This window comes from Lissotriton helveticus, chromosome 3_1 (genome assembly GCF_964261635.1).
Source record: "Lissotriton helveticus chromosome 3_1, aLisHel1.1, whole genome shotgun sequence".
Taxonomy (NCBI): Eukaryota; Metazoa; Chordata; class Amphibia; order Caudata; family Salamandridae; genus Lissotriton; species Lissotriton helveticus.
Window position 1 is genome coordinate 31665860 of NC_136061.1, and position 19266 is coordinate 31685125.

At 50.9% G+C, this 19266-nt stretch overlaps 1 protein-coding gene across 3 annotated transcripts in view; it reads left to right on the top strand.

The window, feature by feature from the left end:
- ANKZF1 (ankyrin repeat and zinc finger peptidyl tRNA hydrolase 1) overlaps window positions 1–19266 on the top strand; it is a 145058-nt gene that overhangs the window by 5901 nt on the left and 119891 nt on the right. The window contains exons 1-2 of one of the 3 annotated variants that reach the window (XM_078679152.1): window positions 6269–6445; window positions 17432–17549. In XM_078679152.1, the coding sequence (XP_078535278.1) occupies window positions 6392–6445; window positions 17432–17549 (172 nt within the window). In that variant the 5' untranslated portion in view covers window positions 6269–6391. Of the gene's footprint in view, window positions 1–6268; window positions 6446–17431; window positions 17550–19266 lie in introns of those variants that run through there. The other 2 variants (XM_078679154.1, XM_078679153.1) reach the window with 2 other exon arrangements.

Consider the following 19266-nt stretch of genomic DNA (forward strand, 5'->3'; position numbering starts at 1 on the left):
CTGTGGGTGCCAGTAAGCACCTGATCCGTTAGTGTTTTTTCCCTGTGCATGTTGGAATAAATGGGACTACAAGTCCCAAGATGCAAAGCAACCCTCTGGGCTGGATAAGCTACTTGCGCACGTAACCGGGATTCTGGAGCGTTCTGCACGTGCTTGAGGGAACGCATGCAGTACCAAACGCTGGGAGAGGGACAGATATTGTAATTTGTAAGGGGGACGCGGGTTGTACTGATGGACTGGAGGTTGCATCCGGGGAGCACACACTGCGCCCCAGACAGTGAGGCATGACCAGGGAAAGGTGAGAAATGCGATTGAGGAGGGGGTTGTGAGGTGAATGAAAATGAGGGAGGGGAGGTAAGTAAGAGGAATAACAAGAGGAGTGAGGTGCACGGAGGGGAAGGAAAACAAGCCTTTGCAATGCAATAGGACTCGCATTTACGCAAGACCTCCTGCATTGCAAACAGACCTGCGGGAGGGCAAGGAGGTACAAACAACAGAGTGCGGGGAGGGGCAGGGGAGCGAGAAGGCACGTGCTTGAAGTAAAGGGACCAGTAGCCATGGAAGGATACAAATGACGACAAGGCCGTCTTAAGAAGGGACTAACAAGACTAAAACAAATTGGAAGGCAGCATTTAGGAATAACAAAGACACGCCAATGAAAAAAGATGGACGGAGAGTGTGCAGAGTTTTAAAAGAGCTTCCACTCCATACCGAAAGCTGCATGCCTTGCAAAGCATGTGTGCTGCCGCTATGGCTCGACCTAAAAACCAAATGTGTGAGTAAAGATGGGGAATAATCATCCTGTTACCCTATATATCTGTTGACATGTTTCAGCCTGTAAAAAGATGGCCACTGGGGTTTAGGGCTTTCATCGAAATAAAGAAGTGCCCCGGGATCTAGTTTCCAGTTTACCTCTTTAATTAAAGGGCACAGACAAACATGTAACACTAATTACACATATTAACTGGCTTACTAGCCCAATAAGTTGGAGCGATATTCAATCTTGATTCCTATGGGAAAAAAACACATATAACCTGTTAATCCTAGTCCGGGTAAATCGCAACACAACCTAAATTATCCTGTCCTCACCCTCTGGTAGCTACACACCGAGCAGGCAGTCTTCACTTAGAAGGCAATGTGTAAAGTATTTGTGCAATAATTCACACCACAATACAGTAAAAACACCACAAAAAGACTCTGCATCAGGTTAGAAAACTAAATAATTATATTCTGAACAAAACAAGACCAGAATGACAAAAATCCAACGTGTAGAAGTTGAAATATTGAATTTTTAAGCAATAAATGCAATAATGCGCTTAGAAGCAAGTAGCACTAAAAAGGTTCCTTTAGATTTTGCTGGACTGAAGCAAAGTCAAAGTTTGGGCGGACCACGATGGAGCTCCAGCCGACTACAGGACTCATGCAGGCCCCAGTAAACAAATTACCTTTGCTGGTCACAAGTAGTGAGATTCGTCGATCTTCTCCATGCAGTGAGGACAATGCGTTGGTTTCGATTTCCATTGTCATGTTGATGCGTCGAAGTCGAGCCTTGCGGTCAGGACGGCGGATTAGCGTTGCGTCAGTGTCAAACCGCAGTAGTCCGGTCCTGCGTCATTGTCGGGCCGCGCATGAGTATGTCCAGATTGTAAGTGTGACGTGGTACTTCCAGGCCAGGATACGGGCTGAGTGATGCTGGAGGCGTGTGCTCCCTGAGACCCTTGTTTTGGGGTCAGACTGTTGCCCCCTTGCTGCAATGCTTCACTCTTCATGCTGGACACGGCACAGGGTTACTTTCTACCTGGAATCGATCATGGACAGACAGGCTGCTTCACAAGCAGAAAAGCCAGTTTTGGTCTCGTCCTGGTGGGAAACCCTTATTTGACTTCTGAATTTAAGAGCTCTTTGCTGCTTCTGAAATACAGTGCAAAATGTTTTTGGAGGTAATCTCTCGCATCCCTGCACAACACGGCCTAAAAGTTTCGGAGACCTTTGGTTAGCGTAGCTAGGCACCTATGCTGTATGACATCTTCGCCTATTACTGTCTTTTTAAGTAACATGTTTGTGTGATTTATAAAGTACAAATATATATATATATATATATATATATATATATATATATATATATATATATATACATATATTCACAGTCTCATCTAAAGTAAGTGGCATAGTTCACTACATTTACCATGATGCATTTGGGCAGATTGAGTGCTGGGGTGTGAGGCAGTGTGCGCCCGCCCCCCTCCTGTTTGAAAAGGCTCCCTTGTGCTACTGAGCTGATGAGCTTGTGTTCATGCACCTGCACCCGTGAGTGGTACAGAGACCAGAGAAGACTTTGGGCAGCATTTCCAGCACCCCCCAAAATGACTTGTTGCTGATGAAGGAATGAATCCAGAAACACATACCTAGAGTCGCACCGCACAGGCTGCACCAACAATGGAAACAAATGAAAGAATGCTGCTGAAGTGAGTGTTGTCATGCGCTGCCTTATCATGATTCATTGGGCGCAGGGGTGTCAGGCAGTCTGCTCTCACCCTCCTCTTATTCGAAAAGGCTCCCATGAGCTACTGAGCCGGTGAGTGCTACAGAGACCTCACTCAGCACAGGCTGCATCAACAAGAGTTACTTAATGCTGAAGCAAATGTTGTCATGCGCTGCATTTATCATGATGCATTGGGACAAATTGAGTGCTGGGATAAGGCAGCGTGCTCCCACCCTCCTCTTCTGAGAGAGCTTTATCTGAAGCCCAAGCTTGCAGGTATTTTTTTTTTTTTTATAGACTGTATCGGGTATAAGAGCACTTTACATGAGCATCAGTTGCGTTACATGATGACAAATTCATTTTTGTTGGGCACGGGGAGATTAAGTGATTTGCTGTGCCTTGGCCCCTTTTCTCCAGGGCTGTGTCCTGGCCCCTTTTCTATTTAATCTATATACTAACGGCCTGGAAAAAGCCATGATAAAAGGGTCCCAGGACCTGCCCAAGATAAACAATCGCCCTATACCGGTTTTACTCTATGCGGACGACGCTGTAATCCTAGCCCGTACCCCCATGGAACTACAGCGTGCTCTCGTGAAATACTATACCTTCATGGCCACCCTCGACCTGAAGATTAACATTAAAAAAACGTTTGTTATGTCCGCTGGTTCGAGGATTAAAAGCAAGAACATTAAGGCCATGTACATTGAAAACCAAAAATTAGAGAGCACAACCACGTATCCTTATTTAGGCATTGTATTTGACCATAAATGTTCCTGGAAATATGCCATCAAATCCAGAAAACTTACATTTACGAGGACAACAGCTGCCTTAGCTAACTTTGCGAATAAATTGGGTAGACGTCCTACGCTAGAACTTTTGGAAATCTACAGGGCAAAATGTATATCCAGTGTGACGTACGGGGCTGGCGTTTGGGGATACGCCAAGGTCGAGGAGGTGCAAAGGATAGAAAACATCTTTCTGAGATTTCTATTAGCACTCCCGCGGGGTACTTCGACCTATGCATGTCATCTGGAAGTGGGTCTGCCTTTTAAAACAGACTTGATCAGGATCCAACCCCTTCTCTTATGGCATCGCATTTGGTCGTCTAACAAAACTACTCTGTGTCAGGGGTTCATAGAGGATTGTATTTCCCCAGATAAGGCCCAAAAGATTGCCTGGATCGCTTATATTAAGAAATTCCTCGGCGACCTTGGCATGTTACAATATTATCATTCCCCTACCTTAATCACCGTAATACCGAGAAAACAGTTTAATAAAATCTGCCTGGCTCACTTAGAATCTCTTAGACTGTCTAGCGAGGTCTGCAAAGTTTAGTCATCAATGGAGCGCACACCGCTAGCCCCTCCTCCGGATCGACCCTCGGGACTCTGGTACTTGTAGTTCTTTAGTGGATCACCCAGGTGGGTGCAAGTCGGTACTTGTTGGACTGATGAATCTCTAGACCCGATACATGTCCCGGGTTTTAGGATATCGCCCGAGACATGTCTCGGGTTTCGGGATAACTTCCCTCATCAGTAGAGAAAGATCGTTAGGGGTGGAAGAGAAGGCCGCCACACAACAGTCAAAGGCCTCGATGCCAGAACCGGCACGCAGGTGCGTCGTCCAAGAGCCCGTCGGCCCAAAGCTCAAGGGAGCCATATTGTGTTTAGTCATCAATGGAGCGCACACCGCTAGCCCCTCCTCCAGATCGCCCCTCGGGACTCTGGTACTTGTAGTTCTTTAGTGGATCACCCAGGTGGGTGCAAGTCGGTACTTGTTGGACTGATGAATCTCTAGACCCGATACATGTCCCGGGTTCTAGGACATCGCCCGAGACATGTCTCGGGTTTCGGGATAACTTCCCTCATCAGTAGAGAAAGATCGTTAGGGGTGGAAGAGAAGGCCGCCACACAACAGTCAAAGGCCTCGATGCCAGAACCGGCACGCAGGTGCGTCGTCCAAGAGCCCGTCGGCCCAAAGCTCAAGGGAGCCATATTGTGTTTAGTCATCAATGGAGCGCACACCGCTAGCCCCTCCGGATTGCCCCTCGGGACTCTGGTACTTGTAGTTCTTTAGTGGATCACCCAGGTGGGCGCAAGTCGGTATTTGTTGGACTGATGAATCTCTAGACCCGATACATGTCCCGGGTTTTAGGATATCGCCCGAGACATGTCTCGGGTTTCGGGATAACTTCCCTCATCAGTAGAGAAAGATCGTTAGGGGTGGAAGAGAAGGCCGCCACACAACAGTCAAAGGCCTCGATGCCAGAACTGGCACGCAGGTGCGTCGTCCAAGAGCCCGTCGGCCCAAAGCTCAAGGGAGCCATATTGTGTTTAGTCATCAATGGAGCGCACACCGCTAGCCCCGCGGGGTCTGCAAAGTTACAGTGCAACACTCGCTACAAATTCAAACAACTTTGGCGGTTCAGCCCTATCTAATTTACAATCTATCGGGTTACGATAGATTCCTGCTAACTAGGTTCAGACTAAACATCTTTCATCACCTGGTCACTTTTCCAAAAATTCACACCTGGGAAAAACCGTTAAAACGTTGTCCTTGTGATGAAGTTTCTCCTCAAATGACGATCCATACAACATTGTTTTGTAAATTTGATCAGGATCTGAGGAAACAGTGCTTAATACCGCTTTTAAAAGTGTTTGACCTATGCAGGTGCAGCCCGGCATTCCTCGCCCTTCAATTTTTAGACGCTGAACCTTTTGCCAAAAAGATAACAAAATTCCTGAAGCTGGTTGTTAAACATAGACAGAACCTGGAGTAACTAACAAGTAGTATGGGCTGCTCCTTTTCTATCTTGAGATTCTCTGTAACTGATAAACGCGAGTCCTGGTTGTGTTTTCCACTAACACTGGTCTACTGAACTTTTATCTTGTTTTTAATTTCCTGTTTTTTTAGAATAATGTCATTTTTCTGTGTACGCACTTAGCACTTTGTACATTTTACATTGTAGCTCTCTTGCTAAGAGTTATACCCTAAGAAAACTATTTGTCTGTTCTTCAAATGATGGAAGCTGAAGAGAACTGTCTGGTGCTAATTTTGAATTTGTTATCCTTCTGATATTTTATCATGCTGACTACATCTTTTTAATCGTATTTTTTATGTATCTGTTAATATATTGTACTTTTATGGCTGTTTTTTCACAACCGAATAAAGCTTTGTTGAATTGAATTGAAGTGATTTGCCCAGAATCACAAGATGTTCAGCGTCATTGCCGAGACTCGAACCCGGTTCCCCAGATTCGAGGTCGAGCAGCGTGCTGTGAGCTTCTATCTCATCCCAGAGAGGCCAAAGAGTGAGGTCCAGCTGTTTGGCAGGGGGGACGGCGTCCACCCGGTACAATAAGTGGGGGGACGCCATCCACCCACGTGGTACCCCGACTCGAGCCCTGCCAAATCCTCTCCCCCGTTTTAAATGGGGCAAGTATACATCCCACTTGGCATCATAAGTAGAAACTAGCAATATCCGTTAGTGGCTGAAAATATCATGATGGGGCCACATGGCAGCTGCTTGCTTCTCTTGTTGTGATGATGATGCAAAAGAGGGGTTGGGCACATGGGGGGGTGGGCACACTGGGCAGGTGTAGATTAACCAGCCGAAGCCTTGTAACCAGCAGGAGTCTGACCCCTGCGCCCCCCATGGGGCGGCTCGGCAAGAATGGAACTTGTTTTAAAGAATAGTTGACAAGTTCGTGGTCATAAAAGATCTCCACATAAGGCGCTAAGAGCAGGCTGAGGCTGCCAGGCAGAAGGTAAAGTCCAAGTTACAGGAAGACTGCAGAGTGCAAAGTCCCTGTGACTGCCCCGGGGCCCAGGGTGAGGGCCACAGCCCCGCTCTCACCGGGCACCGGCGCCGAGGCGCGTGGCTGCGCTCAGGTGAAGGGCGTATAGCGCCATGAAGGCTGGAGCCAAGCGGTGGCGGCTGGGAGAGGGGGCGGCAGGAAGCCAGGTACTGTGAGGGGGCAGACCACATCAAGGGATAGAAAGCTCAGTACAGTGGGGACGTGGACGTACACCAACGGCAGCCACACCACAAGGATACCTAGAAGGGGGGTGGAGGGGTGCTAGATGGAAAGATAACTGGCTAGTGAGGAAGGTTAAGTGAGGATTAACAACAATAGCACATTCACAGGCTGGTTTGGAAAACTCCAGGAGATTGTTTTTGCAGAGGTATTTTGGTGATATCACATAAAAACGCACAGAATATTACACTTAGTTTATTTTGCCGGGTAGCCTAGTGAGTTCAATCTTCGCTGCTGACATCTGCTGTGAGTGAGACGCGATGGTTATTATTACATCGGTACAGAGCAGGCAGTGACCCACATTTCACTCGGTCATGGGGGCAGACTCCTCCAGGACAGATTGTGCGAGGGCCCAGTTGTCAGACTCTGCCTCTCAGATCTGGCACACACGGCAGGTTCACTTTCAGCATGATTGTGTTTTAAAGTGCTAATTCAGTGCAGGTCATTCTACACATGGGCAGACTGAGGTCGGCCTTGTTGCTAAGACCTGGGGCCCTCTGGTGACTCACAGAGAGGCCTGTCAGACTTGTGCAACCGCCTGTGAGCGGCCTCCAGAGGAGGTCACACGTTCACACCGGTGGTGACTCACAGAGAGGCCTGTCAGACTTGTGCAACCGCCTGTGAGCGGCCTCCAGAGGAGGTCACACGTTCACACCGGTGGTGACTCACAGAGAGGCCTGTCAGACTTGTGCAACCGCCTGTGAGCGGCCTCCAGAGGAGGTCACACGTTCACACCGGCGGTGACTCACAGAGAGGCCTGTCAGACTTGTGCAACCGCCTGTGAGCGGCCTCCAGATGAGGTCACACGTTCACACCGGCGGTGACTCACAGAGAGGCCTGTCAGACTTGTGCAACCGCCTGTGAGAGGCCCCCAGAGGAGGTCACACGTTCACACCGGCGGTGACTCACAAAGAGGCCTGTCAGACTTGTGCAACCGCCTGTGAGCGGCCTCCAGAGGAGGTCACACGTTCACACCGGCGGTGACTCACAGAGAGGCCTGTCAGACTTGTGCAACCGCCTGTGAGCGGCCTCCAGAGGAGGTCACACGTTCACACCGGCGGTGACTCACAGAGAGGCCTGTCAGACTTGTGCAACCGCCTGTGAGAGGCCTCCAGAGGAGGTCACACGTTCACACCGGCGGTGACTCACAGAGAGGCCTGTCAGACTTGTGCAACCGCCTGTGAGCGGCCTCCAGAGGAGGTCACACGTTCACACCGGCGGTGACTCACAGAGAGGCCTGTCAGACTTGTGCAACCGCCTGTGAGCGGCCTCCAGAGGAGGTCACACGTTCACACCGGCGGTGACTCACAAAGAGGCCTGTCAGACTTGTGCAACCGCCTGTGAGCGGCCTCCAGATGAGGTCACACGTTCACACCGGCGGTGACTCACAGAGAGGCCTGTCAGACTTGTGCAACCGCCTGTGAGAGGCCTCCAGAGGAGGTCACACGTTCACACCGGCGGTGACTCACAGAGAGGCCTGTCAGACCTGTGCAACCGCCTGTGAGCGGCCTCCAGAGGAGGTCACACGTTCACACCGGCGGTGACTCACAGAGAGGCCTGTCAGACCTGTGCAACCGCCTGTGAGCGGCCTCCAGAGGAGGTCACACGTTCACACCGGCGGTGACTCACAGAGAGGCCTGTCAGACTTGTGCAACCGCCTGTGAGCGGCCTCCAGAGGAGGTCACACGTTCACACCGGCGGTGACTCACAGAGAGGCCTGTCAGACTTGTGCAACCGCCTGTGAGCGGCCTCCAGAGGAGGTCACACGTTCACACCGGCGGTGACTCACAGAGAGGCCTGTCAGACTTGTGCAACCGCCTGTGAGCGGCCTCCAGAGGAGGTCACACGTTCACACCGGCGGTGACTCACAAAGAGGCCTGTCAGACTTGTGCAACCGCCTGTGAGCGGCCTCCAGATGAGGTCACACGTTCACACCGGCGGTGACTCACAAAGAGGCCTGTCAGACTTGTGCAACCGCCTGTGAGAGGCCTCCAGAGGAGGTCACACGTTCACACCGGCGGTGACTCACAGAGAGGCCTGTCAGACTTGTGCAACCGCCTGTGAGAGGCCTCCAGAGGAGGTCACACGTTCACACCGGCGGTGACTCACAGAGAGGCCTGTCAGACTTGTGCAACCGCCTGTGAGCGGCCTCCAGAGGAGGTCACACGTTCACACCGGCGGTGACTCACAAAGAGGCCTGTCAGACTTGTGCAACCGCCTGTGAGCGGCCTCCAGAGGAGGTCACACGTTCACACCGGCGGTGACTCACAGAGAGGCCTGTCAGACTTGTGCAACCGCCTGTGAGCGGCCTCCAGAGGAGGTCACACGTTCACACCGGCGGTGACTCACAGAGAGGCCTGTCAGACTTGTGCAACCGCCTGTGAGCGGCCTCCAGAGGAGGTCACACGTTCACACCGGCGGTGACTCACAAAGAGGCCTGTCAGACTTGTGCAACCGCCTGTGAGCGGCCTCCAGAGGAGGTCACACGTTCACACCGGCGGTGACTCACAGAGAGGCCTGTCAGACTTGTGCAACCGCCTGTGAGCGGCCTCCAGAGGAGGTCACACGTTCACACCGGCGGTGACTCACAGAGAGGCCTGTCAGACTTGTGCAACCGCCTGTGAGCGGCCTCCAGAGGAGGTCACACGTTCACACCGGCGGTGACTCACAAAGAGGCCTGTCAGACTTGTGCAACCGCCTGTGAGCGGCCTCCAGAGGAGGTCACACGTTCACACCGGCGGTGACTCACAGAGAGGCCTGTCAGACTTGTGCAACCGCCTGTGAGCGGCCTCCAGAGGAGGTCACACGTTCACACCGGCGGTGACTCACAGAGAGGCCTGTCAGACCTGTGCAACCGCCTGTGAGCGGCCTCCAGAGGAGGTCACACGTTCACACCGGCGGTGACTCACAGAGAGGCCTGTCAGACTTGTGCAACCGCCTGTGAGCGGCCTCCAGAGGAGGTCACACGTTCACACCGGCGGTGACTCACAGAGAGGCCTGTCAGACCTGTGCAACCGCCTGTGAGCGGCCTCCAGAGGAGGTCACACGTTCACACCGGCGGTGACTCACAGAGAGGCCTGTCAGACTTGTGCAACCGCCTGTGAGCGGCCTCCAGATGAGGTCACACGTTCACACCGGCGGTGACTCACAGAGAGGCCTGTCAGACTTGTGCAACCGCCTGTGAGCGGCCTCCAGAGGAGGTCACACGTTCACACCGGCGGTGACTCACAGAGAGGCCTGTCAGACTTGTGCAACCGCCTGTGAGAGGCCTCCAGAGGAGGTCACACGATCACACCGGCGGTGACTCACAGAGAGGCCTGTCAGACTTGTGCAACCGCCTGTGAGCGGCCTCCAGAGGAGGTCACACGTTCACACCAGCGGTGACTCACAGAGAGGCCTGTCAGACTTGTGCAACCGCCTGTGAGCGGCCTCCAGAGGAGGTCACACGTTCACACCGGCGGTGACTCACAAAGAGGCCTGTCAGACTTGTGCAACCGCCTGTGAGCGGCCTCCAGAGGAGGTCACACGTTCACACCGGCGGTGACTCACAGAGAGGCCTGTCAGACTTGTGCAACCGCCTGTGAGCGGCCTCCAGAGGAGGTCACACGTTCACACCGGCGGTGACTCACAAAGAGGCCTGTCAGACTTGTGCAACCGCCTGTGAGCGGCCTCCAGATGAGGTCACACGTTCACACCGGCGGTGACTCACAGAGAGGCCTGTCAGACTTGTGCAACCGCCTGTGAGAGGCCTCCAGAGGAGGTCACACGTTCACACCGGCGGTGACTCACAGAGAGGCCTGTCAGACTTGTGCAACCGCCTGTGAGAGGCCCCCAGAGGAGGTCACACGTTCACACCGGCGGTGACTCACAGAGAGGCCTGTCAGACTTGTGCAACCGCCTGTGAGCGGCCTCCAGAGGAGGTCACACGTTCACACCAGCGGTGACTCACAAAGAGGCCTGTCAGACTTGTGCAACCGCCTGTGAGCGGCCTCCAGAGGAGGTCACACGTTCACACCGGCGGTGACTCACAGAGAGGCCTGTCAGACTTGTGCAACCGCCTGTGAGCGGCCTCCAGAGGAGGTCACACGTTCACACCGGCGGTGACTCACAGAGAGGCCTGTCAGACTTGTGCAACCGCCTGTGAGCGGCCTCCAGAGGAGGTCACACGTTCACACCGGCGGTGACTCACAAAGAGGCCTGTCAGACTTGTGCAACCGCCTGTGAGCGGCCTCCAGAGGAGGTCACACGTTCACACCGGCGGTGACTCACAGAGAGGCCTGTCAGACTTGTGCAACCGCCTGTGAGCGGCCTCCAGAGGAGGTCACACGTTCACACCGGCGGTGACTCACAGAGAGGCCTGTCAGACTTGTGCAACCGCCTGTGAGCGGCCTCCAGAGGAGGTCACACGTTCACACCGGCGGTGACTCACAGAGAGGCCTGTCAGACTTGTGCAACCGCCTGTGAGCGGCCTCCAGAGGAGGTCACACGTTCACACCGGCGGTGACTCACAGAGAGGCCTGTCAGACTTGTGCAACCGCCTGTGAGCGGCCTCCAGAGGAGGTCACACGTTCACACCGGCGGTGACTCACAGAGAGGCCTGTCAGACTTGTGCAACCGCCTGTGAGCGGCCTCCAGAGGAGGTCACACGTTCACACCGGCGGTGACTCACAAAGAGGCCTGTCAGACTTGTGCAACCGCCTGTGAGCGGCCTCCAGAGGAGGTCACACGTTCACACCGGCGGTGACTCACAGAGAGGCCTGTCAGACTTGTGCAACCGCCTGTGAGCGGCCTCCAGAGGAGGTCACACGTTCACACCGGCGGTGACTCACAAAGAGGCCTGTCAGACTTGTGCAACCGCCTGTGAGCGGCCTCCAGATGAGGTCACACGTTCACACCGGCGGTGACTCACAGAGAGGCCTGTCAGACTTGTGCAACCGCCTGTGAGCGGCCTCCAGAGGAGGTCACACGTTCACACCGGCGGTGACTCACAGAGAGGCCTGTCAGACTTGTGCAACCGCCTGTGAGCGGCCTCCAGAGGAGGTCACACGTTCACACCGGTGGTGACTCAGAGAAGTGACCGTGGGGCGTGGGCGAGGCTGGCACACCCCCGCCAATATATCCACGTCACATAGTACCAGCTTCTACTTCAGCCAGCGGTTGGAAATCCACCTCTTCTAATGCATTTCCAGCTCCCACCTGTGCCCCGCCGGCCTCTCGGCGCTACATTGGGCTTTCTCTGTTATCCCGCCAGTTCCCACCTCATTATGTTCTGGGTTCAGGACTCACAACAGCCAGACTTGTGTTTTTGTACCGCACGTTATGATTGGACGGAAGTGGTTGAGGTTTTACAGGTTTCAAGACATTCTGCCTTTAGCTTACCATTTCATTAACTACTCACCAGAGAGAGACACCACACACACCTAAGATGAAACTAGACCACGTCAGGCTGAAGGAACTCCCAGAATGCACTGCAATAATGCGAGTGATGAATGGTTATTTGTGGTGTTGTGTAACATTTCGCTAGCACAGCAGCGCCATATTTCAGCTTTATTTCTTGTAACAAGAAACACAGCAGAGATCAAGAATTTAGAAGCAGCGTCACTGATCCATGGAGGGCGGAGGAAGGGGCAATGCTTGATTAGGTAGTACCTTATAAGGACACTTGAACACTGTCATTACAGGCGAGGGGATCGCAGTGATAGCCAGCGGCCTAAGGGGAGCCAAGGTGTATCTAGAAAAGATTTGTTTTCTGTAGATAGGCTGTCTTCTCAAAAGGGTCAGTGGACAGTTCCATAGTGACCAACGGACCATGCTCGCAACCTGGGTTTCATCCTAGACTCCTCCCTCTCTATGACCAGACAGGTCAACGCCGTCTCTTCATCATGTTTCAACATCCTGCGCATGCTCCGTAAGATCTTCCGCTGGATCCCGACCGAAACAAGGAAGTCGGTCACCCAAGCACTCGTCACCAGCCGACTAGACTATGGAAACACCCTCTATGCCGGAACCACAGCCAAACTGCAGAAAAGACTTCAACACATTCAGAACGCCTCCGCTCGGAGCATCCTAGATATACCTCGCCACAACCACATATCCGATCACCTAAGAGACCTGCACTGGCTCCCCGTCAACAAAAGAATCACGTTCCGTCTCCTCGCCCACGCACACAAAGCCCTCCACGACCTAGGACCCAAATACCTCAACACTCGCCTGACCTTCTACACCCCCACCCGCCAACTACGATCGTCCAACCAATCCCTCGCCGCTATTCCACGCATCCGAAGAGCCACCATGGGAGGAAGATCCTTCTCCTACTTAGCGGCCAAGACCTGGAACTCCCTGCCCACCCACCTCCGCCTTACACAGAACCACCTCTCCTTCAGAAAGCAACTCAAAACCTGGCTGTTCGATCAGTAGCGAACCCCTCTCCCTTAAGCGCCATGAGACCCTCTGGGTGAGTAGCGCGCTATACAAATTTCTAACTTGAACTTAACTTGAACTATAGTGTAGTGGTGATCCCTTAAGACTGGTTCAAGACTGAGGTCTTCTAATCTTCTGTCTTTCTATCCGGAGAGGTTTCCTGCTGCTCAGAGCCCTTCCGCCTCGCGTGATGGACGGCTAGAGTGGGCTTTATCCGTCACAGCTTTCAGCGGGCTTCACCCTACTCTTGACATAGTATCGCCTTCAGGCTGAGGGTTGAATACTCCCAGGGCAGAGGAGGTACCGTGGTTACTGGTACTTGTAGGGTCGTTTGAGAGTCATGGGATAAAAGAAGATCCATCGTTGTTGGCGCCCATGGGTTGACCAAGAGTCAAGGGATAAAAGAAGATCCATCGTTGTTGGCGCCCATGTGTTGACCAAGAGTCAAGGGATAAAAGAAGATCCATCGTTGTTGGCGCCCATGGGTTGACCAAGAGTCAAGGGATAAAAGAAGATCCATCGTTGTTGGCGCCCATGGGTTGACCAAGAGTCAAGGGATAAAGGCAGGGAAGGGAGTTGGGTTCTGATGCTAGGGGCGGCTGTAGACATCTGAGGTCAAGCACATTAGACATAGACTAAATATGAGGCGTGAGCTGCCATCCGTGTTATGTCTGTCCTGCATGCTTCCACACCGTCAGTCTCCTCATGGCCCTTTTTATGTCTGTGTTTCATGCTTACACACTGTCCGTCTCTACACGGCCCATGTTATGTCTATGCTCATGCTTACACACTGTCTGTCTCTACACGGCCTGTGTTATGTCTATGCTCTGCTTACACACTGTCCGTCTTTACACGGCCCATGTTATGTCTATGCTCTGCTTACACACTGTCAGTCGCTACACAGCCCATGTTATGTCTATGTTCATGCTTACACACTGTCAGTCTCTGCACGGGCCGTGTTCTGTCTGTGCTTCATGCTTACACACTGTCAGCCTCTACACGGCCCATGTTATATCTATGCTCATGCTTACACACTGTCAGTCTTTACACGGCCCGTGTAATGTCTGTCCTACATCCTTCCACACCGTCAGTCTCCTCACGGCCTTTGTTATGTCTGTGCTACATGCTTACACACTGTCAGTCTCTACACAGCCCTTGTTCTGTCTGTGCCTTATGCTTACACACTGTCAGTCTCTACACACCTGTGGTATGTCTGTGCTTCTTGCTTACACACTGTCAGTCTCTACACGCCTGTGGTATGTCTGTGCTTCTTGCTTACACACTGTCAGTCTCTACACGCCTGTGGTATGTCTGTGCTTCATGCTTACACACTGTCAGTCTCTACACGCCTGTGGTATGTCTGTGCTTCTTGCTTACACACTGTCAGTCTCTACACGCCTGTGGTATGTCTGTGCTTCTTGCTTACACACTGTCAGTCTCTACACAGCACATGTTATGTCTGTGTTTCATGCTTACACAGTCAGTCTCTACACGACTGTGTTATGTCTGTGTTTCATGCTTACACACTGTCAGTCTCTACATGCCTGTGGTATGTCTGTGCTTCATGCTTACACACTGTCAGTCTCTACACGCCTGTGGTATGTCTGTGCTTCTTGCTTACACACTGTCAGTCTCTACACGCCTGTGGTATGTCTGTGCTTCATGCTTACACACTGTCAGTCTCTACACGCCTAAGGTATGTCTGTGCTTCTTGCTTACACACTGTCAGTCTCTACACGCCTGTGGTATGTCTGTGCTTCATGCTTACACACTGTCAGTCTCTACACGGCCCGTGTTATGTCTATGCTCTGCTTACACACTGCCAGTCTCTACACAGCCCTTGTTATGTCTGTGTTTCATGCTTACACACTGTCAGTCTCTACACGCCTGTGGTATGTCTGTGCTTCTTGCTTACACACTGTCAGTCTCTACACGCCTGTGGTATGTCTGTGCTTCTTGCTTACACACTGTCAGACTCTACACGCCTGTGGTATGTCTGTGCTTCATGCTTACACACTGTCAGTCTCTACACGGCCCGTGTTATGTCTATACTCTGCTTACACACTGCCAGTCTCTACACAGCCCTTGTTATGTCTGTGTTTCATGCTTACACATTGTCAGTCTCTACACAGCACATGTTATGTCTTTGCTCATCATTGGAAATGGCCCTTTTTGCAGGGTTATTCCTAAACTTTTTGCTTCTTCCTCCTATTCTTCCTGACCTCCTGTTGGTTTTAGGACTCTGGGCACTTTACCACTGCTGATCAGTGCTAAAGTGCATATGCTCTCTGTGTAAATTATGTTATGGATTGGTGTTTCCATGATAGTCCTATTTGATTTTTGTGTCAGTCCCTAGTAAAGTGCACTGCGCGTGCCAGGGCCCATAAATCAAATGCTGTTGGTGGGCTGCAGCACTGGATTGTGCCACCCACACAAGCAACCCCTAAAGTGTAACTCTGGCCTGCCATTGCAGAGCCTGTGTGCAGTCTGGGGCTCCCATGTCGACTTGGCAGGTGCACACACTTGCCAGTCCTAAGCCTTCCCTTTTCTACATGTTAGTCACCCCTGAGGTAGGCCAAGGTACCCCTGTCGGCAGGGTGCAATGTATGTGAAAGGTAGGACATGCACTGGTGTGTGTGTGGCATGTCCTGATAGTGAATTACAGCCAATTTCGTTTTTCACTATTGCAAGGCTATCTGTTCCCATAGGCCAGAATGGGCAGTTTGATTATAACATCTTATAATCCTAACTGACCTAGGATACATGGTAGAAAAACAAATTTAGGTTGCCTGAACTCAGAATGTTAAAATACATCTTTTAGTGAAGTTGGTTTTAATATTCTGTGTTTGAAAATACCACTTTTAGAAAGTAGGTATTTTCTTGCCTAACCATCCTGCCTGCCTCTGCTAGGTTGGATATTGCATGTCTGGTTTGTGAGTGACAGGGGCCAGGGTGGCTCCAGGAGGCAGGTTGAGTCCGCACTAGGCTGAATAGACCTATCTGCTTTGGGAGTGGTGAGAAGAGTAGCACCTGGTCCTGAATAGGGCTGTTTCTGCCTTCCAACAATGCTGGGCCCCACCTCCTTTGTTGCGTCTGATGGCCCTGGCTCACACTGACAAAGGAAGAAGTTGTGCACTGGCAGAATGCACCCACAACTGGTTTTGACTAGGTACAGACACTCTCTGCCTTCAGAGAACAAAGGATTTGGTGGTATAAATATTGGGGCCCAAACCCCAGAACTTTAGAACTCTTTTGGATCAAGAAGACTGCCAAGAAGAAGAGCTGGAGAACCTGTGAGGAGGAACTACCATTTTGCTGTGTGCTTTGCTGTGTTGGCCTGCAGTGGCTGCTTCTCTCTTAGGCAGTGAAAGGACTGGACTTAACTTTCTGCAATCTACAGCCAGAACTGTTTGGATTTGTTTGCTCACGACGCCCTGATAGCCCCGCATGGAGCTATCAACATCAAGGAACTGTTTTTCAAGGTTATTTTGATAACTGAAGATTTTTAAGTACTGTATTGTGGGTTTTTATTGTTTTGGTCTTGTTTTAAGTTTATAAAAATATTGGATATTTTTCGAAACTGGTGTGGTGTCCTTTTGTAGTGCTTACACTGTATTACTGTTGGTTATGTGCAAATGCTTTAGACACTGCCTCTAAGATAAGCCTGACTGCTCCTGCCAAGCTACCAAGGGGGTGAGCAGGGGTTATTTTAGGAGTGTAACTCCCTTATTCTGACTAGGAAGAGGGGTCCCTATTTGGAGAAAGGTGCAAGCCCTTGCCAACTAGAGACCCCCCATTTCTAATACTCATGTCTGTGCTTCATGCTTACACACGGTCAGTCTCTACACGGCCCGTGTTATGTCTGTGCTTTATGCTTACACACTGTCCGTCTCCACACTGCCCGTGTTATGTCTATGCTACATGCTTACACACTGTCAGTCTCTACACGGCCCGTGTTATGTCTATGCTCTACTTACACACTGTCCGTCTCCACACTGCCCGTGTTATGTCTGTGCTTTATGCTTACACACTGTCCGTCTCCACACTGCCCGTGTTATGTCTATGCTTCATGCTTACACACTGTCAGTCTCTACACGGCCCGTGTTATGTATATGCTGAATGCTTACACAATGTCAGTCTCTACACGGCCCATGTTATGTCTGTGCTTCATGCTTACACACTGTCCGTCTCTACACTGCCTGTGTTATGTCTGTGCTTCATGCTTACACACTGTCAGTCTCTACACGGCCCGTGTCATGTCTGTGCTTCATGCTTACACACTGTCCGTCTCTACACTGCCTGTGTTATGTCTGTGCTTCATGCTTACACACTGTCAGTCTCTACACTGCCTGTGTTATGTCTGTGCTTTATGCTTACACACTGTCCGTCTCCACACTGCCCGTATTATATCTATGCTTCATGCTTACATACTGTCAGTCTCTACACGGCCCGTGTTATGTCTGTGCTTCATGCTTCTCTTTTTCTTTCCTCAGATGGAGTCCCGCTCATTGTTTGAGCTCCCCCTGGGCACTCCTCTCCTGGACGGATTGTCTCTGGTCAATGTGTCGGCAAGGAATGACAGTCCCGATGACATCGAAGGACAAACCAAAGGTACGCCGACTACCTTTGTTACTGAAACTTTATGCCATTCAGGTATCCCACTGTAAAGCGTGTCACGATGCCCTTGCGTGGCTAGCTCTACAGCATGATGTGTGCATTTACCAGCAGGGACCCCCAGCTAGTTATTCCTATGATCGTGTTTGCGCATGTCTGCCAGTTTTCTTTGAATTCTTCCTCAGGTTTGTGTTTTATGTGTTGCGAAAATGACTGGATTCACCTAATCGTGTTTTAAGCTAGCTGGTGTTTTGGTCAGTGCATTGTCTCTCACAGTGCAGAGTGTTTTCTGTAAAATGTTGCTTTGTGTACACCTGAATGATTGTTTATTGCTGATGTGTTGCATTCAGATTCTTACCCTGCAAATGTTGTTTGTGCTCTTGGTTAAAAGGCACATTTAGCCTGAAGAATGCCAGCTCCTGGACTCCAGACCTTCTCATGAATCTGTGCCTTTGGAACTCTGTTTTTCTCACTCACATGGCTCTTTTCTGTGATGTTCCAAAAGACTCTTCGTGCCCCTTTGCCATGCCGATGACATCTTTGGATTCATCTTCTGCTTGTTTGCCGAAGATACCCAATCACAGCATCTGAATGGCCACCCTCCATCCACAGGAATGCAGGCAATACCCTTACCCTGTCTGGGAAGCTGTCCTTAGACTCCATCCTGGATCGCATCGATCCAGAGGCGTCCTGAATGCACCCCACTGTGCTTTCTGAGTAATACTGTGACCCAGACCTGAGGTTGAGCATCAATAGACCTCTGCGTCGAGCTTTCATTTTATGCTGCTGATCCGCTCTCCTGGCAGAAACAGCTTTCTAGAGGTAGCCTAGCAGTGGACAGACAGTTCACCTGATCCTTGTGCCCATTAAACGTATCTTCACATGCAAATAATGTTTCTTTCTGGTGTCTCGCAGCCTTAAATTGCATGCTATCTCAGATAATGTCCTCTATATTCCTGAAGACTGGCATGAAAAGTTCATCTTTGCTGATGGTCCTCTCTCCTTTTCTCTTTGATTTGACTCCTCCCTTCCTCCCATCCCTGCATGCCTCTTCTGTCTGAGCACAACCTTCTCCAAGTCACATGCGTGTTTGTATTAATTTCTAATAATGCGTTTCTGCAAATTGCCCACAACTCATTGTAAAGCTCACAACCTCTCCTTTTCTGGAAAGTGATACCTGTGCAACTAACACTGCCTAATCTCCTCTAGCTCATCTAGTAACCCCACAAACATCTGCATGAACTTCCATTGCTCCCTCTCCCCAGTAGTCATCACACCGGGCTCCTATTACTTTAATCTACCACTAAGAACCTAGATTGGATGCAGGGAGAAAACCTAGGTATTTGGGTGAGCTAACTGGCATGGGAGTAACTTCCAATTCGGGGGGCCACCAGGTGGGATGTTTACCGACAACCTCTAGTTAATCAACATTAAGTTTCAAGCATGTTTTACGCATCCAGTTCGGGACTGCAATTAAGCAGTCATTGAATTGTTTTGCTGCATCAGGAATGTCAAAAAGTTTACCATAACCTGAGTCGTCTCAGAGAGCCGAGCAGTGATGGATGAACATTAAGTAAAGTTGGGCTTAGGGATGAACCTTTTGAAGCCCCACATGTTGACAATGTAGCAGAAGAATAAATATGGTGTCATCAAAATAGATTACGTCCTGTTTATCAGAAAGGAGCATTACCATCTAGGAACCTATTTGGAAATT